Source organism: Hippoglossus stenolepis, chromosome 1, assembly GCF_022539355.2.
Source record: "Hippoglossus stenolepis isolate QCI-W04-F060 chromosome 1, HSTE1.2, whole genome shotgun sequence".
In the NCBI taxonomy this organism is placed as follows: domain Eukaryota; kingdom Metazoa; phylum Chordata; class Actinopteri; order Pleuronectiformes; family Pleuronectidae; genus Hippoglossus; species Hippoglossus stenolepis.
In genome coordinates, this window is record NC_061483.1 from 27990735 (window position 1) to 28017682 (window position 26948).

Below are 26948 nucleotides of genomic sequence, written 5' to 3' on the forward strand. Positions count from 1 at the left end.
CAGCTCCACCCCCACAGCATCACTGGCCTTGCGGATCAGTTTGTTGAGTCTGTTGGCGTCCGCAACCCTCAGTCTGCTGCCCCAGCACACAACAGCCAATAGGAGAGCACTGGCCACCACGGTCTCATAAAACATCCTCAGCACAGTCCGGCAGATGTTGAAGGACCTCAGTCGCCTCAGGAAATAAAGGCGGCTCTGGCCCTTTATGTAGAGGGCATCAGTGTTCTTAGCCCAATCCAGCTTATGGTCTATGAACACTCCCAGTTATTTATACTCCTCCACACTTTCCACGCTGACATCCTGGATGGAAACAGGGGTCACTGGTGTCCTGACCCTCCTCAGATCCACAACCAGCTCTTTTTACTTTGACGCGTTGAGCCGCAGGAGGTTCTGCTCAGACCATGTGACAAAGTTACCCACCACAGCCCTGTATTCAGCATCCTCACCCTTGCTAATACATCCAACTATTGCAGAGTCATCAGAAATCTTCTGGAGATGGCAGGACTCGTCTGGTAGCTGAGGTCCGTGGTGTAGAGGGTGAAGAGGAAGGGAGAGAGGACCGTTCTCTTGTGGGGCCCCGGTGTTACTGACCACTCTGTCAGACACACAGTGCTGCAAGCGCACATACTGTGGTCATGAGCCGTGTTCAACCCATAAATGTAATTTTTACAATTATATATAATTCAGGAACTCTTCTTCATGATTTACCCATTTATTGCACAATGGGAATACAGTTATACTTGACACGGATGGCTCGATTCTTTGGATGTTCCCTGGATTAGCAAAGCAGCATGCTAAGATAAAACAGGGAACATGTGCAGAACCCCCCAGTTGGCATAGCAGGCAAGACACATTTGTTCAAGATGAATATCGTTTACACAACCATGTTTGGACTCAGTGCTAAAGGTGGGGGCTGGGGAGGTGGAGGCATGTTTCCGGCAGCAGAGCATGAGTGGCAGTGTAGCTGAGCAGGGATCAATGAGGAGGAGGTCGTATTTAAGGGGACCGCTTTGGTGAGAGAATGGCTGTGATTGCTGAGTGACTGACGAGCCCCCATAAACCTATCATTAGCTTACAGCTTATGACAGCTGAGCACATGACTCCATGTCCTGCATGAATTAACGCGGGAAAAAGTAGCATTAATGTGTTTACTGCTCAAAAATGTCACAGCAGGTGTTTAGTATCTCTTTCAATAAGCTGTTACCTTTATGTTTTGTTGTTGCAGTCAAAACTATGGATGAAGATTCTGCCTGTGTACAAACCGTGTGTTGTGTTGAGTGTTGTGGAGGATTCAGCTATGTCAGTGCTTATAGTTAGCACTAGAGCCTTGATGGTTAAAACAGAACCCTGTTGTTCTTACATACACGTGAATACACACATTATGTACTCACACAAACAAACACTCACTGGCCTGCAACATAACAAGATACCCCCAAACACACACACACACACACACACACACACACACACACACACACACACACACTGAACAACTAGGTTCCTCTGTAATGACAGACACTCCTCGCCCACAGCGGATTGCCGGTCTGACGACTTGCCATTTCACATCACTCTGCAGAGATGAGTGGGACACAAACATGATATCGCTCCAAACCATACAGATGGAGAGGCAGAGAGGCAGAGAGGCCCACTGACATGACTGTAGATGATGTTTATGATAGAGGAAAAAAAAGTCTAATGATTTGAGTGATGCTGATACCATGACACAGTACATCTATTCTAGCCTGAGACTGTGGGAACAGGGACACAGATCCCTCTGGCCTCAGTAAGGACGTCAAAGAGCTGGATCATAGAGTGCTGAAGACGGGAGAGCATGAGTAAAAAAGGTACACAGTATTTTAAAGGGGATTTACCTCGTCAGCACCAGTCACATTGTAAATTTGCAGCACTTCCTGTTCCAGGTGGCTCAAGGCTACTCAATAAGCCCTCTTCTTTGCTGCCGGTTAGCACAGGGTTAAGTGGGTTTAATTCTAAAATAGTCTTAACACCGCAAGGTGGCTCATCTTGGATCACAGCAGGGTAAGCTTAGCTGAAGACGACTTGAGTCTCAGTTATCCACTTTCAGATGGGCCAGGTTGACACAATAGTCGAGGGCTTTAATCTCCATCAGCAGTGGACTGAATATTTTCTGAGTATGCAGAGCAGTAAAAAGGCTTTTTTTTTTTTTGTAGATGTGTCTTTATGTGACGTTCCTTTCAGCTTTTCATTTAAACTCTCAGATTCCATACTGACTGGTGATGGTTAACCAGGCACTAAAAACGCTTTCTCAATTATGGATTTTCAAGCATGTGGTGAATATGTTTGTATAAAAAACATATTTTTGTGAACATGACATGTGTTGGGGGGGGAGTTTTCTGATTTAAATGATAATATTAGTCTCCGTTCTATCAGTCATACATATCATGATCAGATGTCTCTCTGTCACCCCAGATGAAATTCAGGTTTGAATATACAGAATACTAGGCCTGTTTCTACTACATTTCCCAATTTTGTAAATTAATGAGTACCCTAATTTAGGTCAGCTTGTATATGAATACGGTTTTAAAGCCTCATAAATGTTATTACAAATCTCTAAAGCTAAAATAAATATTCTTAAATATATATTTTATGAGTTAGACACTCAAAAACTGTATTTGGCCTCCTCGGGCACAGTGGTATAGTTTGATTAAATTTAACAACACTCTGGCAACGTAAGAAACTCACTCATCAAATGATTTGGATTTGATTCCACTCATTTGATTCCCCAAATCATCCCCCCTTCTATTTGTTGTGACTACAGCAGGATCAAACCTCACAAAAGTGATGTTCAGGCACTAGTAGCTCTGGGTTAAGGTTAGAAGAAGATTGTGGTTAATACCAACTTCACACTTCACAACCAGGATCTGACCTTAACCACAGTGTTTTTGTTAAACACAAATGGGACTGGGATCTCTGGTGAGAGAGTCAACCTGCCAACCACAGCAACCACCTCAGCTGCCATTGATACATGTAACCAGTGAGAAGAACTTTAGCAAACAGCACAAACACAGAAAATGCTCATGTCATTCAGAGTATGAAGTTTTAGTCTTACAACATATACTGGTTACACAGAATTTACTTGAAGGCCCCAAACAATTCCTCTATCTTTGTTTTGTTTTTTATTATTTTCAAGTATACAATATTATGTTTAAAAAAATCTGGAAACAGATAATAAACTCATAAAGCAAATATTCTGTCAATTAGACAATCATAAAACATTTACATTGAATGAATGCACTTTTATTAACTACAAAGTCCTTTAATCAAATGTTTACTCTAACATTTGCGTATCTTGTTTTAATTGTAAGTTGTCTTGCACTGATGATTAATGTCGACCAATTTAATTATTTCTTTGTTCGTGAGTAGTTGTATTTGTTTATCCACAGACCAACAAAAGATTCTGTCGCTGAAATGTGAGTGCACACACAAGCGCACACACATACACACAAAAAAACACAGTAAACAAACATACACTCAGAGACGTCAGAGTGCTGATTAGCATCAGTGTAAAAAGACGGAGGCACTTAGGGAGGATTCTGTTCTCATTTACCTTCATCCTGAGCAGAGAGAAAGAAAAAAGGAGATGAGATAATAAGTTAGAACCACTGGTGGTCCACTGTGACTGCATAGCCCCTTGATACTATAGAACAAAGAATCATAAAGGGACCCAAACGTGGAACGGTCAGAGTCTCGGGTAAAGTGGATGTAGGCAACAGAGAACACACATTTCCCTCACAAGACTGTACATGTATATCTGGCTTTTATTATGAAACCAGTCTTTGAGCTTCCTAACTCTGCCCCAATACACATGTGGGGAATGGAATTTCATTTGAAGTGAAAAATCACATTTAGAGAAATCAGCAGCAACATATTCTTCAAAAGCAGTGTCCTGGTTGCTCCTGATAATCCACAGAAAACAGTCTGTGATTGGAAACAAATAAATTGTCCCTATATTTCTCCAGTATTTCATTTAGCTGTATTATGTGGAGGCAGAAACCTCTCGTGTGTAAATGCTAACCTCTTAAAGGTTCAGTGTGTATAATTTAGTGACATCTAGTGGTGAGGTTGCATGTTGCAGCTGAATACCCCTCCTACCGTCCCCCTCCAAACATGAAAGAGAACCTGTGGTAGCCTTCAGTTGTCATAACAACTAAAAAGGTGTTTAGTTTGCATAGAGAGGACCCGCTCCCAATGTAAATAATAAAGTTTTAAATATAGGGCCTATTCTAGAGTAAAGAAAACAACAATTTGTATAATTTAGATGAAACACAAGTAAAAACATCGATAGGATTATTTCGTATAAGAAATGCTAATAGATCCCTTTCACCAAAATCTTACACACTGGACCTTTAAAATGATTGATGTAAAGATCTTCTATTTAATTGCATTTGATGTAAATTTTGGTTTCTTTTTTACCATTTTTCTTTGTCACATGTAAAACGTTTGATATTAGACTTGAATTTTCCTCCTTGAATGAATTAATGGATGATTGTGTAATTTAGTCTGAACTCTCAATAACGTTCAAGGATTTGAACCAACTTTCTGTCTTTTTCCAAGCTTGCGGTTCAGGGTTAGGAGACAGTGAAGTAAGATAGACAGTGTGCTAGATTCATTCTGAAGATGAATAGTCTACCTTCCATTTCCTTAAGTGTTGACGTGAGTAAGATGTTTTGTCTGCACTGGTCACAAGCACCAGAGTCTGCTGCCAATGCGTCTGTTTGCTCAGTGGAAAAATACTTTTCACAAGCGGCTGAATTTATTATTTGTTTCCTTTTATTCTTTGCTCAAAAATAGAAAACAGAAAATGGAGAGAAAGCAGAGAGAGGGTAAAAAAAAAGAAGCGAGGGACAGAATGAGAGAAAGAAGAGGTAGTGCGTTCCAAGTCAATTTCTCCTTCTGCAGATTGACTTCAAAGCAACACGGCTAATCCTCTCACGCCTGCTCGTTAATAATCCAGTTAATAATCCGTTTAGCCGCTTTCATGTCGCGCTGTTTGTTGGCATTATGATGCTGCGGCAGAGGGAAGAGAGGAGTCGTGGTGTTTCACTCAAAGCAGGCACATCCAACCCCCTAACCCCCTCAACTCCGTCCCCCCGTTTAATGACACCGGCGTCTATTTGTGGCGTACTTCACTCCAGTCAGGTCATATATTCAAACACTTATCAAGGCCTCGGCAACGCCTCGCACGCATAAAGATTGATTTTTTACTTTTAATAGCTCGATAAATAATGTGCATTGTACTTTGTACGTGTGTGTAGTTGTGTCTGTGTGTGCATACATACATATCCGACCCTCTTAAAGTTAGTAGTTTGAAGTAAGAAAAGAGAAGGCCTACTACACACACACATACACACACACACACACACATAGACAATATTTGGTCTCTTTCTTCTCTTCCTCTACTCTCTCTCTCTCTCAGTTTCACTTTCACTCCCTGTTTTTCTTTCCTTTTCTCTCCCGTTCCATTTATTTTTTCCCCCTCACAGATGGAACTAAGCCAGCCTCGAGGTTTTGAACTGGAGTCTATATTTTCATTGAGCACTTTTGGAACTGCCATTCCCAGTGAGCCAGAACAAGTGGTTTGCCAAATTCATCATGGTTTTATCTCTCATTATCTCAGAGACTCCTGGCCCCCTCTCCAGCAGCCTTCTGTAACTTCTGGAACAGAGTGCAGATGAGAGATGAAACAATTAACTTCCATTTCCTAAATTAGGGGACTTGACATGAGAACTAAAGTCTAAGAAACCAAGAAAAAAAGAGACAAGATGAAAGTAATACTGGCTCTTACTGCATGTCTGTTCTCTGTTGAGCCTAACTAAAAACCTACAGATACCCATAGTGAACCAGAGAGATGGTTGTGTAGATGGGTTATAATTTGTGTGACTGCTGTCTGTCTGAGGTCATTTGTTGCCTTTTTGACATGATGTCAACTGATACACAAATACAATCCCCGGAAGTGAGGGTGTTTGGGTTCTGGACTGTTCCTGTAAAACACATTTGAATACAAATCACTGGGCATTTCTTTTAACCCTTTTCGGACATTTTGTGGACTGAACAATTAATTCAACATTGAATCGATAGTAATACTTGTAACCCTAAGAAAGACACAAGAAAGGAATTAAGTAAGGATGCTTTAAAGGCCACAATTGTAGAAGTCAGTGATTTATCTTGCTGCGAGGTTTCAGTACTAGACCTTCATCAGGCAAACATTTTGTGACGATTAGAAGCCATTTTTAATAGGGACAGGCCACAGGCCAGCAAATCCAAAAATATCTGAAGCTGAGCACGGAAATGCATGGATTAAACCAAAGCAAAAACATACTGAGGAAGTACAAAAATGTTCACTAAAAAATCATTTTAGAGGATCACAGAAACAAGTTAAGAAGAAGTTCATTGTTCAGTCCCTTTGGAGCTACTGGATTTCCGTGCTCATCTTCAGATATTTTTGGATGCCTGTGAATATGTACACATATTATCAGGTTATTTCACAAATGAGACCTGCCTTGTATGCATTGATGCCACATGCGATGTGCTTTTTTCACTTTGTTTGCATTTGAATGTTGAGATGGATATGGAGGAGGATTCTGTTTTGATATATACATGGTTTGGATTGTTATTATTTTACATATGATAAATAGTTTTTTCTATAAAGGAATGTGATGGTATATATAATTTTGTGAGGCCTGATCATATTCATTACGATGATGATGCATTGTGTCTTCTGGTAATTTTGTACTTGCCATAAATGCATCTATGCAGTTTCACCTGCAAATTAAACCTGCCCAAAATGTTATTAGGAATGTTATTGGGTGGCTGACCTGTGGCCACTCCTTATTTAAGAGGGCTTGTAATCATCACAAAATGTTTCCCTGATGAAGGTCTTGTGCTGAAACGTTGCAGCAGCAGCTAAATAAATCGCTGATTGCATGTTGCACAGTGTGCGGGAGCTTTTTTCCCTGTTTCTGATCTACTCGTCTCTCGCCTACACACATATTCTGCCAAATTGAGGTGCAAAGCATTCTTTCGTTTTAGAAACAATACGAGAGAAAAACAATTCCTGATGCTAGAGTCAGAATTCAATTGAAAAATTAAACCTGCTTAATTAGCTCTTTAATTTATTTATTCATTTTTGGCTCTTAAAACAATGGTTTGTATTATTTTAGCAGGACCATATCTGAAATGTGTCACACTTCAGAACTCACAATTTTTTCAGATATTCGAATACAACTAAGCTTTGAAAGTGGGGGGAAAAAATCGAATTAATATATTACGTCAGTGTGATTTGTCCTCTAGTTTAAGCATTAACATTTTTTGGGGATTATCTAGAGGAAAGGATGTTTCTCTGCTCAGTTTGTCCATCATGAACTCTCCTCATGAATGAACTTTCAGCTCAGCCATCAGCTCACACACTACAAAGGTCATTAGTAGTGACTCGTCCGGTGTAGCTGCATGTTTCCAGCTGCAGTGATGCTCGAGATTGGTCTTTTTCATCACTACAACTGTGTCCCCATTGGGAGTAGGCACACTGGCTTGTCTTTTACTTCAACAGGAAAAAGATTATTTGTCAAACGAGCCTCAGAATGTTTTATATTACATAATTTTAGCTCTATTTGAAAGATGAAAAGCTCTGCAATAAGAACCCTGCATGCCTTGTGTAGTCTGCTGGCTGCAGTTTATTTAGCCTGTTTGGGTTCCTCCACAGTTCATTGTTCACTTATTTAAGTGCCATTGCTTGAATCTGTCTAGCGGAGACAGACAAATGGAGGGACACAAAGGTATCAAGCTTCATGTAGTTGGCCACCAGACTCATCAAAAACTGCACAGTTATGGATCCAGTGCCCGATGGACTGAGGCTCAGGACATCAGCTCACACAAAACCACAGAAACAAGTCAAATCAGATCAAATAAATCTTGGAAAGATTCTGCTATAAGTGCAGCGTTGGTAGTTTCATTGGATTTCACTGTATTAATATTAATGTTATCTTCTACATTTTCCTCATTTGGGCTGTTGTAAATTTGATCATAGGGAAACACAACAGGATTCATGTTGAGAAAACCAGGCGAGAAAATGTTCTACCTTGCATAAGATTATGACGATAAGAAAAAAAAAAAAGTTATATATATATATATATATATAGAAAATGCCTTTGTTTCTCCCTAGGCACAGCTGTAGTACAATGATGATCTTGTTTAACCTTGTCACTGAAAGATTGCAAAAGTTTTGTCAACAGAATTAAGAGTTGTGAATTTTTGCAATTAAAAAAATTGGGTTTGAGTTTACAATGTTTCCACTATAGCAGATGTACTGGGAAGCAAGTCAACTTTTGGAGTAAGGAAGGAAAGACAAGTGCTTTGAATCAGGGCTAGGGTTAAGTTTTTCCCTGTCAGCTAACATGCTGCTGTTAGCAAAATGTCTGGGATAATATGTGGCTTGAGCTCACAGTGTTTGAGACCAACGGCAGATGCATCAGCCAGCCTCCCTGCGAGCACTTGGCTCTGTCTAAACAGCTGCTGCTGTTTAAAGTCTTGCTTAAAAATGCAACGCTGACTTTCATGTTAATCTTCGCTATGCAGCGAACGGTCAGGCAAAATGTGAGAGAGACACGAGACAGAAGGATGTAATCCCTGCTGAATCCCAGTACAAGTTAATAGGACTTATTAAAGCGGGAGATCTTAGAGATTACCTCAGCTGAACTGTAAACTGAACTCATGCGCACACACATACGGTGACCTGAAGCAGACTCTTGGTTAATTAAAGGATTCTGTAATTAGTAGATTGTTAACTAGGGGACACATTTTCTTCCTATTGTGCTGTGCCGTTTGTGTCGTCAGTGGAATCAGGACTAATACCGGATATCTGGAGCAACAGAGTGGAGGTTGTAAACTATAGCTGGTATCACAGTTGGTAAGAGAGTCTTTGATCCAGATGGTAAGTAGAGTAATCTCAGGAAGGGATTGACCAATTATTGGCTTTAGAAGGTTAATACTCGGTCTCTTCAATTAACACCGAATGTATTTATCGTCTACCTTTGTAATGCTCTTAAAAATTACAGATGAGAACAGGCTGGTACAGACGTAAAAACAATCACCTGAAACACAACCATGGCAAACAGCTTGACAAGTGTGTGACCAGCAAAACCTCACCAGAGCATAGACATAGTAGTCTGATACATTAGTTTGCTTCTATCACTGTACACAGCAAGACACCCCACAGATGTGATGAGATAACGGAAGCTACGATTTTAATGATATGGTTTTGCTCACAACCTAGCTTCTAATTTTGTCAGCTGACAACTGTTGTCGTGTCCTACATCCAGGACATGATCAAACCTTACACCCCAGCCCGTCCACTCCGCTCTGCATCGGCCAATCGGCTTGCTGCTCCCTCACTGCGAGCTAACCACTCAACAATATCACGACTCTTTGCTGTCCTGGCTCCTAAATGGTGGAACGAGCTCCCCATTGACATCAGGACAGCAGAAAGTCTCCACATCTTCCATCGCAGACTAAAGACACATCTCTTCTGACTACACCTTGGATAATACAAAAATATAAATAAAAAACTACTATATTTAGTAGCACTTATATGGCACTTACATGTAGCACTTTGTAGTTTGGCTTTCTTGAAGAAAATTGTACTTTCTTGATTTTTCTTGTTCTGGGATTTTACCCTCATGGTTGAATGCACTTATTGTAAGTAGCTTTGGATAAAAGCATCAGCTAAATGAAATGTAATGTAAAGTAAAAGTTTAGTTTACACAAATATCTGGAAACAACACCGACAAGAGTAATGAGAATAAACCAAGGCAGCAATGTTGTGGGCCATGAAACAAAACCAATGTGTCACTGCCTGTACATGACTGTACATAAAGATGGACGATGCATCTCCACCGCCCCCTGTAGCGCAAAAAAGAAGCCAAAATGTCACAGATACGGATGCCGCCATCTTGCTTTCTGGTACCTGCTTTTGACATTATTTGGAGTCAGAGTCTGCACATGCTCCAGCGATTGTCAATCATGACATCATAGCATTAGATAAATAACCAAACAACTTAACATACATCAGTGTGATAATAACTACCTAAAATTACAGAAACCATCTTTGAGAAAGATTTGACTTTTATTTATTATTGCTCCAAACTGGCAAAATTCTTGTTGACCTTTTAGTTTGGTCCATGTCTCATCTGCTAACATGGAAGAAGATTTGGCTTTGTAGAGTTGAGGGGAACAACAGAGTCGGGTGGAGCTCCTCTACAGTTCACCACGATGAATCCTTTCAAATTACATGTCTAAGTCATTGTATATAAATATTGATTATTGCAAGTGCAGCATAATCCCATTCATTATTACTGATGTAAATGTGATAACTTATTGTGTAATTGACTTGAATTGATATTGCCCAGCCTTGGCCAATACCATGGCTCTTAACGTGAGCTGAGCACCTCTCTGAATGCTTTGTCTCGCTGCTGGTGTACATGCCAACTTGTGTGTGTATTTGTTTGACCGCAATATTGGCAGCGTGCAGACTCAATTATGAGTGGCTGTACTGTAAGAATAAGCAGCAAAACTATTGGCTAACCATTTGCATCATTTGTAATTAGTGTAAGAACTAAAGCTTGATTTCCCCCTCTCTCTCATCCCTTAGTTTAATTGACAGTTCCATATTAAATATGTAAAAGTCAGTAAGACAGCGGCAGCTTTCCGTTTAAACAGATTATGTATGGCGCAGTTACCAGTGAGGGCCACATAGCCCTTTGTAATCCTCAGAGAGGACATTTAATTAACTGGCCTTCTTTGCTATTCTCTCTCTCTCTCTCTCTCTCTCTCTCTCTCTCTCTCTACCTATCTATCTCCTCGTCCTCTTTCACTCTCATTTTATTTCTTTATTCCTTTTTTTGCCAGTCTTTTCTTTTGTCCCACTTCATTTCTCTTTTTTACACACACACACACACACACACACACACACACACACACACACACACACACACACACACACACACACACAAACACACACACAAGTCAACAGAACTGAATTCAATTCAAAGGGACTTTACTGGCATGAGAAACTGAAGTTTACATTGCCAAAGCAAGTGTGAAGTAAAATGTACAATAGCAAAATGTTCACCTTGCAGTTGGAAATATAAAGTGAATATAGATGGATCTTGCTAATGTCTGGATTTCACCCAGCAGATAGGGAAGTTTCTAGTTTATAACTATGTTTTCAAAGTCCTTTTTAGGTGCATTTAATTTGCGGGTGGTATTTGCCTTGGTACACTTGGCAGGGGGTTAGAATGTGCATCTCAGTTTCCACTTCCCGCTGTGTTCAGTGGGTGCACAATCTTTCTTCTGTGGGAGGCCAGGTCGGCCTGTGATGACCTCTCTCTTTGGCGAGGCTGTGCTCAGTGAGTGTGTTCATGATCAAAGATTTACTTAGTTTCGGATCACTCGCAGCGGTCAGGTAATCTGCCATTCAGTACTCTCTGTTTAGGACCAAACAGTATTTCACTTTGCTCTGCTTTTTAATTGAGTCTTCATTGGTTTTAAGTCTGGGGGCTCTGTGGGCAGAGTCCCAGGACCAGCTTGCTGAGGGGGCTCCTCTTAAGGGTCTCCGTGTAGGGGAGGGCTTTGTTCTAAAGCATGTAAGGGTCACTTCATGTTTGGTGAATATAAAGTTAAATCTAAAAGATCTCTTTGAATCTTTTCATAATTAGTGGATATCGCCCTTGTTCTGTATGCAGTTTTCCATTGGACATTTGCAATAGAGTCTCAAATTGGTATTTGTCTTGGACTGTAAACCTTGGAATGATAAAGTGAAACAGAATCTATATGGGAGTTTAATATTGTAATTCAGATTAGAATTGGATAACCAAGTAGTGCCTCTTGCTGTATCTTGCAGCCCGTTTGAAGGTTTGTTAAAGTTAGTGTAGAGGTAATATAATATAGTTTTTATAGAGCAGTGCTACCTTTTTGCCATGCCATGATTTTTGTCTTGTAAGATTCACTGATCTACATTCTTACAATTTATACAGCGTGCCAAATTGAGTCGAAAGCTCTTTTGAAGTCAGCAAAGCAGGGAAATAATTTGCTTTTGTTTTGTTCATTTGGATGTCAATTAGGGTGCTGAGATTTTGCTCATTATTCTTTTCTTTTTTGGTCCAAAGAGAATGGAAAAGTGGTTTACATCCGCCTTTTAGATGGGTAGGTCCTCATGTTTTTGTTTGTTTAGAGTGTTCCAATTTTCTAAAAAGCAGTTTGTTTTTATGGATTCCTCAGTAGCATGGGCAACGTTCTTCAGAGTCTTTGCAGAAGTTGGGGACTGTTGCTTGGAGGATCTGCTTTTGGTTGTATGGATTGTGTTGGTCCAACTTGGTGTGGGGAGACAAGTAAACAAAGGTAGGAGAGTAGAGTAGAGTAACTACTTTTGTGTTGGGTAATGGGGCGGAAACTTTTTCTGTCACTCACTTGGTAAAGTTACCTGTGTTCTCATGTTGTTTGTGCCAGTATGTTCAGTGTGGATGATGATGTGACCAGGGGACCCCAGTATGTCCTCTGTCAGCAGCTCCATAACACAGCTATTTTTTCTCTTAGCCCCACACACCAATCATATGAGTCCATGAGGTGCACAATTTGTGGATTTTTCGTTGTGTTACTTTTGGAGTTCTGGAAGTGGTGTTTGTTGGAAGAGGAGTATCTTAAGGTGTTTGGCTTTTGACTTGGTGTTGCTGTTGATTGTTTTTTTTTGTATTCTGTTGTTCTGCTGCCTCTTCTGTGGGGGTTGATTATGATTTCACAAGTTGTTTTCTGGTCAGCTTTCTCACACATGCTGCAGCGTTCGCACCTTTTCCCTGAGCTGGCAGTTCTCCTGCTGAAAAGCCTGCTAATTGTATTGTATCTTTTCTCTGCAGTGCAGTGGCAACAGCTTTAAGCCACCGTCCATATTACCGTGGCCCTGTTCATGCCTGGCATTAACAAGCGTTATGATTGATTCAATTACAAGTGGACAGCTTGAGATATGCCAGTTCACACCTTACATTAGATAGTTTCTGATAGGGCTGCACAATATATCAAAAAATTTACCATTATCACAATATCAACATGTTCTTTATATGTAACGCAAAAGAGTGCTTGAACTGCGAAAAATGGTCGTCCATGTGTCATGCATTCATGCTCTGCATGTCAATATATTTGACCAATCAGATGGAGTCCTGCTGCCCTAGATAATAAATCAAATATATTCAGATCATTGATGGGCCTGTCCAGGGTTTTTCCTGTTTAGAGTATTGCGAGCCTCCTCCGTCAAAATTCTGGCTTAATTCTAGTACAGTGGAAACTGTTCGTGATCACGTTTGTCCCCAGGCCAAATTGATTTGTAGAAATGGTTGATTACTATAAAAGAATTTGGTAGCTTCTTTTTTATAGTCCCAGAACCTGAGAGAAAGGTAACGGCAAACCAACACTGATTCCACTGCTTGCTTCAGACTGGCAGCACGCTCGGTTTGACTCGATTCAGTGGGCAGTCCTCAGCGCGAATAATCAAGATGCAGAGAGGAGCAGTAAATTACTGACAGAGTCTGAAAAAAATTGTAAAATATAACTTTTCACTTTGCTTTTCATTTTTGTCAGTGTCTGCATAGACCACTTACTGTATGGGCTCTATGTTAGCAGTGAAACCAAAGCAGAAAGACTTAACACTATATACTTAAGCATTTGTTAATTTATCGCATGTCACATCGTAATGTTTTCCTAATATCGTGCAGCCATACTTTCTGCACATGTGTCTCAAGTAACACTCAATATGCAAATAGGTTTACATCATCAACAAAACATGTTGTTTGTAGCCATGGTGACAATGACAGACAGGTCCTTTGTCAGAGGCCATGTTCAGACCTCGTATTAACAGCTGATTTCAAGTGGATTACAAGTGGACAGCTCAAAGCATTTCATTTCACACCTGGCATCAGAATGCGTCTCCATATGTGTGCAAATCAACATGTACATCTTCTCTGTTTACAAAGACCAAATGATGATGTTTGTAGGCAACTATTTGACAACTATACAGATGAGTGTATGTGTGTGTGTGTGTGTGTGTGCGTGTGTGCGTGCGTGCGTGCGTGCGTGCGTGCGTGTGTTGGCACAAGTGCAGGAGAGAGAGGTTTGAAGTGTGCTGATTGAGTGTGACTCTGTGCTCTATTTCCACAAGGGAATAAAGCTCTGTGTTGGTGACACTCTAAGTGGGGTTCTTATATTCATTGTCAGCTTAAGGTTGCATGTCCAGTGTCTTCGGGGGTGTCATCAGTCTTTCCCAATTTGCATATATGGAGGGGAGGGTGTGGTGCTCTGCTTTCGTTGTTCAGTTTCAAGGACTTTCACGCTTCTCTTCTTCACATCTCAGGGTTACCTGAGGTTGCAGCTAAGGCCCAGGCCCCTTTCACCTCTTGGCACTACCCCTTAGCCCTTCCCCTTTGCTTTGCGCGTTCACGTGTTAGCAGGTATACAGAGGGTTTTTTAAAAGTAGGTAAACCCACAAAAAAGGAGAATGACTCCTTCCCAATTGCCAGTGGAGGAGTTTTCCTATCATTCTTCACCCCCGTTGAGTCAATGTTCGAAGTCACAAATGCAGAAGGAAACCAACGTGTCAGAAACCTTGCTGTCTTGCAAGTGTTGCATCTTGCACAATATGAAGACACAATTGCATGCTGTTCCCAAAGTGTGAAAAATAATTACTACACAAACATGCATGGCTATTTACACTTTTAACACCCTGAAGTTCAATGTGCGTCATAACGGAAAAGGAGCAGCGTCAGCCTGTAGACTATAGGCATGTTAATAAACATGTTCACCTGGGTGTCATGTAATAAAGTGATGGAAACGGAGGTTGAAGCTAATGAAAACCAGTGTCTACTACAAAGTAATTTAACCTGACAGTGAATGCCAATTGTAGCCATTCCCATTTCAGACTGAAGATGTTAATGGTTAGTGGATTTTTTGAACAGTGAAAAAGGGGCTCAAGTTCCAAAGATGTAGATCTCCAGGTTCAGTGTTGCGCCCATATGTCAGTTCGACTTCATTGGTGGAAAAAAATCCTTGAGTTGGTTCCTTTGTTAATCCTTAATTTAGACTATGTTTAAAAGGCAAGTGGTAACTGATTTTGGGTGTGTGATGGAAATATGTTTGTTTAAAGTTATAATGACAGTTTTAGGTGCATGTTATTGTTCCCTGATAGTGACACAGTCACAGAGAAGGTGTTGTTAGATATATAGTCTTTTTTCCACAGGCTGCAACAATAGTGCTGCATATTAATGCCAAATAAGACAGAGAGGAGGAAGGTGGGGGGTTTTCTACATCACACCTTCAGTACTGTGAGAGAGAGAATGAGAAAATGAGATGGCAGAGAGGTAGAAAGGTGCTGATTGGGGTCACTGGAGGAGAACAAAGGGCAACGAGTCTGTGTTTGATCCATCAGCCGTTAACCGAGTGTCTTCCTGTTTGATATCCTCAAGCTTCAACACAGTGTCTGGTACTCAGACACGTGTGTGCTCACTTCTACACATTCTACACACTCTTAATGTCGACACATTACGTAATGAAGCAAACGTGCATTTACATAAATGGTCTGTGTATAGTCTGTATTTATAAAGAGCCTTTCCAGTCTTGATGACCACTCAAAGCTCTTTACAGTGCAGTTTTACATTCACCCATTCACACACACATTCATACAGGGCATCTATGTGCAGCACCTTTCTCTATAAGAAGGGGCAATTTGAGGTTCAGTATCTTGCCCAAGGACACTTTGGCATCAGGAATGGGGAAGACTGGGGAAGACTGTTCTGGGGAAGACTGTTAGAGGACGACCGCTCTAACCCCTGAGCCACAGCCACCCACAAACAGCACCAACAGCATCTATCGGCTCCAATCAATGGCAAGAAAAGTATCTCTGCTTGGTTTGCTCATAAACAGGGTACTTACATGTACCTGCAAAAGCCCCGTCCGACTGGCATTGTCCATCTGCACTTTGCTGTAGGAGTCCAATGACTCATACCTGTGCACTTGTTTGAGATAATAGAAGCAGCTGGGCACTTACTTGTCCATCCAGAGTGTGCTCATGTCCGTCTCATACTGTAAATGGCTTCATAAAGCATCCCACTGCAAAACAATATCCCCACAGAGATGTCTTTATGTACAGTTTTATTTACTCTACATAGAGCTCTATGACAGAATACATTATCTCAAGGCACTTATAGAGTCAGTAAGGATAAACCATAGACTCTATATACAAATAAATGACATACCCCCCCCAGAAGTGAAGACAAAGCATCTTGATTGCCGCCTGGTTGCTGGCTGTAGCATAAGTCATAAACCCTGCCTCCTCCATGTTAGTGGATGGTACATGAGCGAAACTAAAAGTAGATGTACATGTCAAATAACATTTTCTCAAACAGTCTCCATATTTTTATACAGTAGAAACCCAGCAGTTCACTCCTTTGTACATGTAGTATATTCGCTCTCATCGTGCTACAGGAAGCAAACAAAGCATCAAAGAGCTAAAGTTCAGATCAAAGTCTTTGGTGTCAACGAAAATAGATCAGGCATCAACACACAGCAGCTGGAATAACACATATTGAGGGTACAAAAAAATCTGACTAAACAAGTAACATTTGGAAAACGAGCAAAGATCTGTTTTCACAAAATCACTCACTCACCATCGCTAATAAAAATGTGTGGTGAGAGTGTGCACACCTTACACATATTATCGATCAGATTTTGTAGAGTTTGTCAAGTTATTTATTTTAAGGTTTTTAGTTATTTTGACTGTTTTCTTTTTTACGGTCTGTTTAATTGAATTTATTTTTGAAACCATACATTTGAAGTTATCTGGTTCTAGGCCTTGACATGCCAGAACACAGTAGTGTCTCTAGTGTCCGATATCTGTGGCTTAGTCATGTATCTGTGGCTTAGTCAAATATCTCTACACTTTGAAATTTGCATCACATATGCTGAGCAATCAAGTTAAATTTGAATTGCATGTGAAACAAAACATTTGATACGGATCGCTCTGAATGTTAGAGATTCATTTCATGTGAGGTCCAGCTGATTTCACTAGCGGACTTTGGATTTAATGTTTCTGAATCCTTATATGTGGTAAAAATGCAGGTGTTCTTTAAATGAAATAACAGTTGTAGAATACAGGATAGGAATTTATGGCTAATCCAGAAAATTATAAAGAACACCAACAAGTGAACAAACTTCACTATGGTAAAACCAACACTGCGATGAAGCAGTCAACTGACTGAGTTTAAACACTGCCCACAAAGGAGTGGAGCTTTTGAATCTGAATCCAGTTCTAAATCTGCTTATCTATTCCAAATCCGTATCTCTCACTAAATCAGTTTAAAGTTTGTATGGTAGGAATGAAGACATCTATTTAAAAATATTTTGTTTCAGTTTAAAGTTTAAAGTTTAAAGTTTATCAATTCCGATTCCGATTCTGCTTATCGATTCCGGTTCTTATCGATTCCACCTTTCGATTCCAAAATGGTAAAAAAAAATTGGTCAAATGTTTAGTTAACAAATATATCTTTATTGGACTGGACTGATGCACAGTAGCTGTGCTTCATGTTACACCGGGGCAGCAGTGGTAACGCCTTGTGGTAGACAAAAGAAAACCCACACAACTCATCTCAGAGCCTTATTGACATGCTCAATGTCTTTAACCCAACTGTGACACACTCGGGCTCGGAGACCGCAGGACACTAAACGCTGTGCAGTCTTTCAGATCGACACCGTGCTGCCTTAAATGTTTGGTGAGCTTCGATGTGCAACCTGACTACCTGACGGGTACCGGGTACTTGACATTTTGGATACGGTTTTGGAACAGAGTTTCGGTTCCCAACCCTGGTCATCGTGCCCCCTCAAAAAAGTGTATTGTCTTTTTTACACGGCCATCCGTCAAAGCACCTCTCTTCACATCATCGGCTCTATTCTGTTGCTGTGTGGTCAATAGGCTGCTACATGTGAATTGCTCTACTGCTTAACAGTGCTGAAGGCAATTCACAGATTTGTTACTTAAATAAGGAAAAGTACAAATAGCACATTCAAAAGTCCTGCATAGAAAATGGTAGTTAAGTAAAATAAAATCAAGAAAATGTACTTTAAGTATCAAAGTTAAAATTACTGGGTAAATCAATGATGTTCCTTCTTACTGTTTTTCCATTCCTTCTAACAGAACAGTTAAATATCGTCAAGTGTTTCTTTTCCTAATCCTCTCTTTGTAGACTAAACCTTTTAGCTTCGTGCAGGCTTGTGGTAGCATTTGTCACAGTTATGTAGCCTTCACATCAGAGGAGGTTATTGTGTAGACGCTACAAAATATGAAGTGTTAAGAAGGTAAGTAAGAAACAGTAAGTTTGACTTCCACAAGTGATGAATAAAAGTGCAATTCCATCAAAGGAACAGTACAAAGCATTCAGCCTGCAGGTTCACTACAGAGTTATGTGAACACACATACTGTTTAGGGTCAACTGGGTGAGCATGAGCTCTTTCCGCTCATCTCCCTTCCTACCTCTTCAATACAACCTAACTATTCTCCTTTTTTAATAGTTATCACAGTCTAATCTTGAATGGAAATGCAATGTCATAAATCCTCCTAGAGCTGCTTATGGAAGACTTTCTTTTTTTCTTTCTCAGAATAAAATAAGAATTTGAATTAGGAACGGTCAAGGTGGTGACCTGCACACACTGTGGATCAGAAATGCCAGCTTGCCATTCTGTAAAAGGACAATGCTTCTACATGCAGGAATTGTATGTAAATATAATCAATCCTATTTCTTTGATTTATTGCCCAGTCTATTGTAGTGCAATGTGTCTTAACGGGAGAATCTGCCAATTTCCAGCACGTAATGCTTTTGTGTCAACACTTGTTTTTCAGGACTAATAACTGCTGCTGGTGTTGTGCTGTCTGTCCTTATCCTTACTTCACCCCACCTAAGTTTTTACGACACCAAACTCTGACTCCAGTATGAAAAGTCCTATATTTAGCCCCTGGTAATTGACGAGTCATTAATAGTGACACCTTTGATGAGACTGCGATTGTGCTGAATGTTCTGTGAGCTTCCAGCTGTATTGACTGGGGCTAATGCTTCTCAAACGCAAGATTGCATTTTCTATAAATCTCATTGTTTCATATCCTAAAGAGTCAAGTGTTTCTTCGTTGGCTGAAGGGGATGAACAGATCAGACCTTTGTTTCTAATTCACTTTCCACTGCATTTGCCTTATCTGGAGAACACAGCTGCATGTGGAGCTGCAGCAATTAACTGAATGACTTGTTGATCAATTCATTGGTATCTACTATAATAATTAAATATTCACTTTTATAATTTAAACATGCCAAACAATCAAGACAATAATGAACGGATTGAATGGGGATGGAAATAAAGCTCAGTTGCAGCCGTAACTTCATGTAAAAAGTTGTATAAAGCCTTTTGTGGCAGCAGGGGAAGTGGCATGGAATCTGATTTCTTGCCGAAAGGATGATACTTGAGCATCAGCTGGAGCGAAATATATAAATAAATCTGTAAGGTCCCCAGATGTTTGTTTTTTGTTTTTTTATGAAGGAAGACGAATGCATGGAATAACAAAAGACACAATATCTGTTTGTTCTGCATCGGTTTTGATATTGTTCAACAATATTATAGTACTTTAATATTACATCAGGAGCACTCTCACAGTATAAAGTATTTGTGGTGGAAGACGAGTGGAACTGCTGTCCCATGTGCTGTCAGAAGACCCAGTGGATGGCTCTTCAAATTCAAACTAGTGGAAAACTAGAACAAAGTAAAACTGCAAAAGCTGCCATTCATCATGACAAAGGTCTTTTGTGTTACTAATTATTCTAAAATCGGGGTAGTAGTGTCAAACAGTAGATTTGAATGATATGACATAGAGTCACACAGTATAGTTATAAAGTCTTATTGTCGTACAGTGTATGATTTAAATGTCACTGGTTGTATTTAGCTTTTGCAAATCGATGAGCAGCAAGTTAACATCAGATCATTATGTGATTTTTATATCAACACGAACTAGTGGGATTTATCTGTTATTTGATTTAATGGATTAGCCCCCAATGAAAATGCTCATGTAATTCTGCTCTCTTGATAGATTCTTTTTTCTGAATTTGATGGTTTATATTTCTACAGATATAAATATATATATACTTTGATAAAAGATTGTATCTATTGCTCTGCTCTTGCAGACATGACGCAGGCTGACTTCTGCCAGCCCAGTTAATCATCTGGAATGATATTAGCTTATTGCCTCAAATATTGTTATACACAGTCTCTTTATTGGTATCAATAGCATATTCAGAAATATCTTTCCTTTGGGGTTTAATGAATGTGACCTGGAGAGAAAATATGAAAACACAAGTTGAATCGGCAGCAGAGGTTCTGATAAAACGAATGACATTATTTCTAAAGTATTATCACTAGAGTTATCTCTGTAGCGCTATTGCTTTTCTTGTGCTGACAATTAGAACGTCTGCTGTAAATAGAATATTGACAAATTTCCTCCGAAAATTTAAAAAGAGAAATGCTGCTTTTATTCATCCTTGACCGCAGTAAGAGTTCCGATCGTGACAAAAAAATCAATTACCATGAATAAAAAGCAGCAAACACAACCTCCACTTTTTCATTAAGGGTGTTTGAGGATGAGGTTTCACGACTTCACACACACTGCAGGTGCTCTGGGAACAAGATAACGAGAACGCTGTGAGAAAATGGACATGTAACCATGGTCCGACTTGCAACCTATTTGAGCAACTGGCCATAAAAAAGCCTTCTGTATCACTAGTTAGTAATTGCAGGTCCTACTGTTTCTAGGGATTGCGACATATCATTAAATCCAATGAGGAGCATTAGTGTGAGGGATGGCAATAGCATCAAGCTGTATCTCCCTATTGTCCTTCATTATCCACTAATCCACTGATGATCGTTATTAGTGAGAAAGAAAGTGTGTGTGTGTGTGTGTGTGAGATGCATTTTGGCATAGCGCTCTGTATATTAGCCCAGTGATTTATTGTCTGGGTAATGCCGTCCCTTCTTCCCCAAAGCTACATTGTCCTTTTGCCAATTAATTCTGAATCTGTTACGACCACAGGGAGGAAGGGAGGGAGGGGAGACAGAGTGAGAGAGAGCGAGAGAGTGAGAGAGAGAGATCATCAACAAATACATTGGTTCAACCCCAGAGTTAAGTGCAGTGCTATATGTTTTGTAAGATGTGGATGGTTAATTCCGCTTTTCCGTCTTCTTTTGATGTCCGCTTATGGTTTTTCTCTGTAATGCTCCCTCGCTCTCTCTCTTCTCTAATGCCATTGATTTATGCAATTGCTTGCTTGTTTTTTTTCCTTTCTCTTCTTAATTCTGCCATCTTCCACTTTTCATTGTTCTGCTGTTTCTATAACAACCACAGGGTCATTTCTCAGCCTCTGCGTTTCACTCTTAATCCTGTTCAGGCGATGCACAGCTCTTATTCTCCTTGCTGCTTTTTCTCGCGGTGCTCTGTATTACTTGATTGCCCTTGCTCTGAAAATATTTTTTTTTCCCCTCCTGCTCTTCTCCTCCTATCCACCTTACATCCCTCCATCATTTACAGTACAGTCATACACACAAAGGCCCTTTCTCATTTCCCTACAAGGGCTGCTTGTTACAGCCGGAGAACCAATGTAAAGGTGGAGAAAATTCATCATCTGGACTTGCTGTTCCAGGCCATGGTGAATTAGTGCAGGACAATTACAGAGATAACATTGTATTTATGTAACTATTCCACATAAGAATCAGCCATTTCTCCTCCCAGCAAGTACCAAAACGGACAACTGAGAGAGCCATCTAATGGGCCGCGCACTGAAATTACTCCGGCGCTCCGCTGCTGCAAACAGCTAACACTGCTGTGCAGCATCTTCTTTGCATGTCTCAAGGTTTGTGGGAAACCTTGGTGTGTTTTCCCAGTGCTACTATAATTGCTGTTTGCTATACGAGTGCAGTAAGTGGCACCGTATTTCTGTTGTCTGGTGTCCACGTGACACTTTCAGGGAAGAAATGACATGGGGGAGAAGACAGTGTGATTTAAAACCAAATAACCGAATAAGAGCTGCAGAGAAGAAAAGTACTGCATGGCCTCAGCACATACTATTTCTCTTTCATATTTATTCAGTCTGGTTTTAGTTTTGGAGGGGAAAAAATGTATGTTGGGCGATCTTCACCTCATTCACATCGTCCTATGTCCCCCCCCCCGTGCAATCGCCAATACTTGATATATATGCGGCTGCTGGGGAGACGATGTGCGGGAACGAGACAGTTAAAGGGAAGGATATGGGAATTTTAAAACAATGTCTGGTTTGTGAAGTCAATCCCAATTGCTAACACTCCCAGTACATCTCACTCTCCCCCTGTTTCCAGATGTGCCAGACGCATCCTGTCACCAAAATACCAAATGCGTACGGTCAGGCTCCTCATGCACTGGACATTTAACTGCTTTGCCGTGGTGCACGAGGATAGATCGCAATGTTTTTATTGACGAATAATTACAAACGTTTCCACCACTGTGCGCCCCTCAATCAGAGTCAGTGCAGACAGTGGGTGCCTATTTGCAGCACAGTTCTTTGCTTATATACCAGTCAATTGGATGGAGTGTGAATATTCGCTGCACGCCTATTTGTGTCGCTTATACAGAATGTGTGTGTGGGGACTGTGGAGGGGGTGCCAACGTGAAGCTATAAGGTGAGGCAAATTAAACATAAAATTAAGGTAATACTAGGCCCTACTAATAATTCAAAATATTAATGGAGAAAAATGAGCAAAATATCGTCTTGATATTAGCTAAGCCATCATCAATGGCCGATCTCTCTCACCATCAGCGATCCCAGATTCCATCGCCTATCGGCACAACCCGAGCTGGATCTCATCACCTCTTTCTCTTATGCGTCTACTTTGCCTGATCATTTGTTGCACAAACCTCAGTTCTCCAGGAGCTTAATCATCTTAAACAGCAGGAGTGATCATTATTAATATGTGGTGTAAAGTGTACTGGAGCGTCGCCTTATTCAATAGGCAGCCAATTCAGAACACCCCAGATTGTACAGGGCATTTGTTATTTTTCATCTTGAAACTAATCTGTGAGTGAGCTTATCGATGAAAACATTAATGTGTGTGAAGTCCAGGAAATGTCAATGTCTATGTCTATGAAATTGCTTGTTTTGTCCTTCCAACAGATCAAAATTCAAAACTGTTCAGTTTAAAATGTTCTTGACCAATACTTGTGTGTATTGCCGTGGTGCGTCCTTTAATCTTATTCCCAGACACCCACAAAGTATTTCCTTACATTTATCACCTTGATTGACCCTCTCCAAACTGTGACCCTTTCTAAACTCTCTTCTACTGTGCTTCCTTCCCCAGGTTCAGAGTGGTACTTCATCAGAGTGGAGATGACTGTGACAGATGTCAACGACAATGTCCCAGACTGGAGCATGGTTCCTGCTCCCTACCTTGCTGTGGTTTCACCTGATGCCCCTGCGGGCTCGCTTGTCTACAAGCTCCATGCCCAAGACGGGGATGAAGGCAACAACGGTGAAGTGGAGTACTTCCTGTCAGATGGTAGGTTATTTCTTTCTTCTTTTCTCCTGCTTGTCTGATGGTTTAACATTACTTTTTAAAGACAAGGTAAGTTCTTCTTCCTTACTCCTCACGTTGAGGTTTAGGTAAGTGCCAGGACCCTGGTATTGTTCATGCTGCTTCACTGGCATTAGGATGCATGAATGGAGCAGAGCGAGTTCTTACGCCCCTGCCGTGCATGCGATGATGCTGAGCCAACCTGTGGTTGCAACAAAACAATATTTCACCCTGATAAAGGAACCACTACTGAGTTTTAATCTGAAACCTTAACATCTGAACTGAACCCTTAAACATTCACAACGTTTCAGTTACGAGCCAAGATATCCTTTCAAGCTAATTCTTGCTAACTAAACTTATGAAAGATCAAATACTGTGAAACTGTATTTTTGCCGACACCGGATATAAAAGTAAAACCAGAGACTATTTTGAATGAAGTTGCTTTCTCCTACTCACCCTTGGTCCAGATCCACAGCTGCATGCCTGCACCCGTCGCAGACATCTTCATCAAGTTCACAGGATGATGCAACGTAGTAGAATGATTTTATCCCATAGAGCAGCGTCAAAGTGAGGAGAACTCACTTTGCAGCCACTGCACGGTGAAAGTGTCCCCAGAAGTACCTGTATGCTGACTGGAAAAACAAAACAACAAAAAAGCATTGACTGGCAGACCACCAAGACCCAACAGTCAAATTGTACACACACATAGATAGCAGTCCCTGAAGCATACCTGATCATGATGTAGAATCACGTCTCTTCCTACGGCTCCCTGAAATTCAAGCTGAGCATGAATTTGGAGTTCATGCACATGGAGCTATTTTTTTTAATGTAATGTCAAAGTAATTTCTCTACTGCACAATATGATTTATTTTCTTATTGTCTGTCACACAGTGATTTATTCTGCTCTTCTTAGAATGTGTTAAAGTATTGTCTATAAAAAGACCATCTTAAAATGTTCCCCCTGTGGGGTCGACAGAAACGAAATTGAGAAAAGAAATTACAGGGGGAAAAAAACATAAACATTGATGTTAGCATCTAGACTCAACTTTTCTGTGGTTTGAATTGATGTTTTGTACATTAAAGGTTTAATCACACCTCTCACAGTGCTTTTGTTCACCACCTCTGAGCATTGAGCTCAGTTCTTTTTGTGGATGAAGGAAGGCCTCCTATTCAGGTCAGTTCACTCCAAAGTAAAAAAAGAAAAGATAGCTTTTGCAAACACAGTGTAGTTTGGATGAAAGTCTTATCACAACCTGTTATGTTCCATACAGGTCACGTATTTTAACATCCCAGTTCCAGTTGCTCTGCTCTTTGCATTTCACATCTCATCAACTTGGAAAACTGACCGTCCAACCACATTTATCACTTGGCCGGCGCATGCTCAACGTGATTTTACACTATTTTTTGACAGCTCTCAAAGGCAGCGGGATTTACACACACCCTCTTGCCATGTAGTCCTCTGCACTGCTTGACTCTGAGCTGTAATGGAGAGAGACTGTCCAGGGGTTGTTATGTCTCTACTTTTAAGCTGAAAGCCTTCGCAGTGTGAAGTGAGTCTGGACGAGAAAGATGAAGATCAACACACAGATAAACTTGCATCATGAAATAATGCTCTGCATCGCTCTAGTTCATCCGCTCATCATTTTTTTGTGATACACAGTCTCACTGCTATTCTGCCAATGCATAACATCTATAGTAATCTGTCTCCCTGTACCTCTCAGTGATTCTGTCAAGTAACTGAAGTTATTATCAGCCCTGCCAACGTGTTGAGTCATCTATTATACATAAAAGGTTATATTGAACCTGGACTCTTTTACTTTTTATTCCATTTACTTTTTTTTTTAAATCTATGTATTTTTTGTACGTAGATCTCAGATCTAAATCTCATTTTTGATCTGCTTTCTGTATAATGTCCAATGAATCTTGTAAATTTCTTGTGTGGAGAAGGTGTTGGAAATGTGTAATAAAACTCCTGTCATCTGCAGGCGGTGATGGTCGATTTGAAGTCGACAGGAAGAGCGGCCAGGTACGGACTACAGGCCTCCCCCTGCAGCGGGACAGGGAGTACCTGCTGACAGTCGTGGCTGCCGACCGGCTGGGCAGCCGCAGTGCCCCTGCTGTGGTCTCCGTGGTTGCTGGAGCCAGGCCGCCACAGTTCTCAAACGCCTCCTTTACTATTGCAATACCCGAAAACACCCCTGAAGGACAGCCGTGAGTTCACACATACACACAGGAATCATTTTTTACCCAAATGTCCTCACTAGAAATCACCCTTGAAGTGGTTTATACACATGAAAGACTCACGCAACTGTGCACACACGTTTCTCTCAGACCCGTCTTTCTACCACAGACGTGATTGATATCTACTCAGATGAGCATTAATTTTACATTGCATATGTGTTTGAAAAGATGAATTCATCATACATATTTGATGGGCACGCATAATATTTCTTTTCTCTCTGTGGCTGTGCGAGCACATCTTTGTGTTTTACAGACCGCTACAATTGATTTCAGTAGTATAAGCACGACACACTCAGCCATGAGTATTATTATATGCATCGGATGAGTAACAGCACTGCCCTCATGTATTGATCTACACACATACATGAACACACTTGCACTATGTTTAATTGTGAAAGTTGAGTAATGGATGCAGTGGTGGATGTAATACATGGTCTCTGCACTCGTCTCGAAGGGAAATCACCGTGCATCAGTGTGTGCATGTCTTTCACACATTATACTGTACTGTGTGTATTATACACACACAAGTGCACGCACACTGAGGTCTGAGTTAAGTGGTACAGTTAGGACTGGTGTCCTTGAATTGGTCTCGTTTCCCATGACAACCCCTCCAGCTTCTTCAGTGTTACTGACACATTTGGCAAACCAGTAGAGTGGATATTCCAGTCTGTTGTTTACGCTGATTTCGTCATGGAAATTGTGTACAGCTCCGTGATAAATAACAGACATCAACTCAGCTCAGGATTTCATGGACAACTGCCCCCACCCTAACCCCTTAGTGTATTTAGTGCTACTCTAGTGGACACTGTACAGTATTGTACATACCTCTCCCTCTCCCTCCAGGCATGTTGCTGTATAAAAATCTACTCATCTCAGTACTTTACTGCTCTTTTTCCTCTACAGACAGCCACTATAATTCTATTCTAATCGACGGAGGTCTATTTGTCACATACTGGAATACACTTTACAGCTCTGCATCAAAAAAATCTCTGTCCTTGCATACTTGTCTGAAA

The 26948-nt window shown here is 40.6% G+C and overlaps 1 protein-coding gene across 1 annotated transcript in view; it reads left to right on the forward strand.

Annotated features, from left to right (window-relative positions):
- si:ch211-186j3.6 (neural-cadherin) overlaps positions 1-26948 on the forward strand; it is a 286707-nt gene that overhangs the window by 56405 nt on the left and 203354 nt on the right. Inside the window, 2 exon segments of the mRNA XM_035162307.2 lie at positions 23482-23679; positions 25680-25905. Coding sequence (XP_035018198.2) covers positions 23482-23679; positions 25680-25905 — 424 coding nt within the window.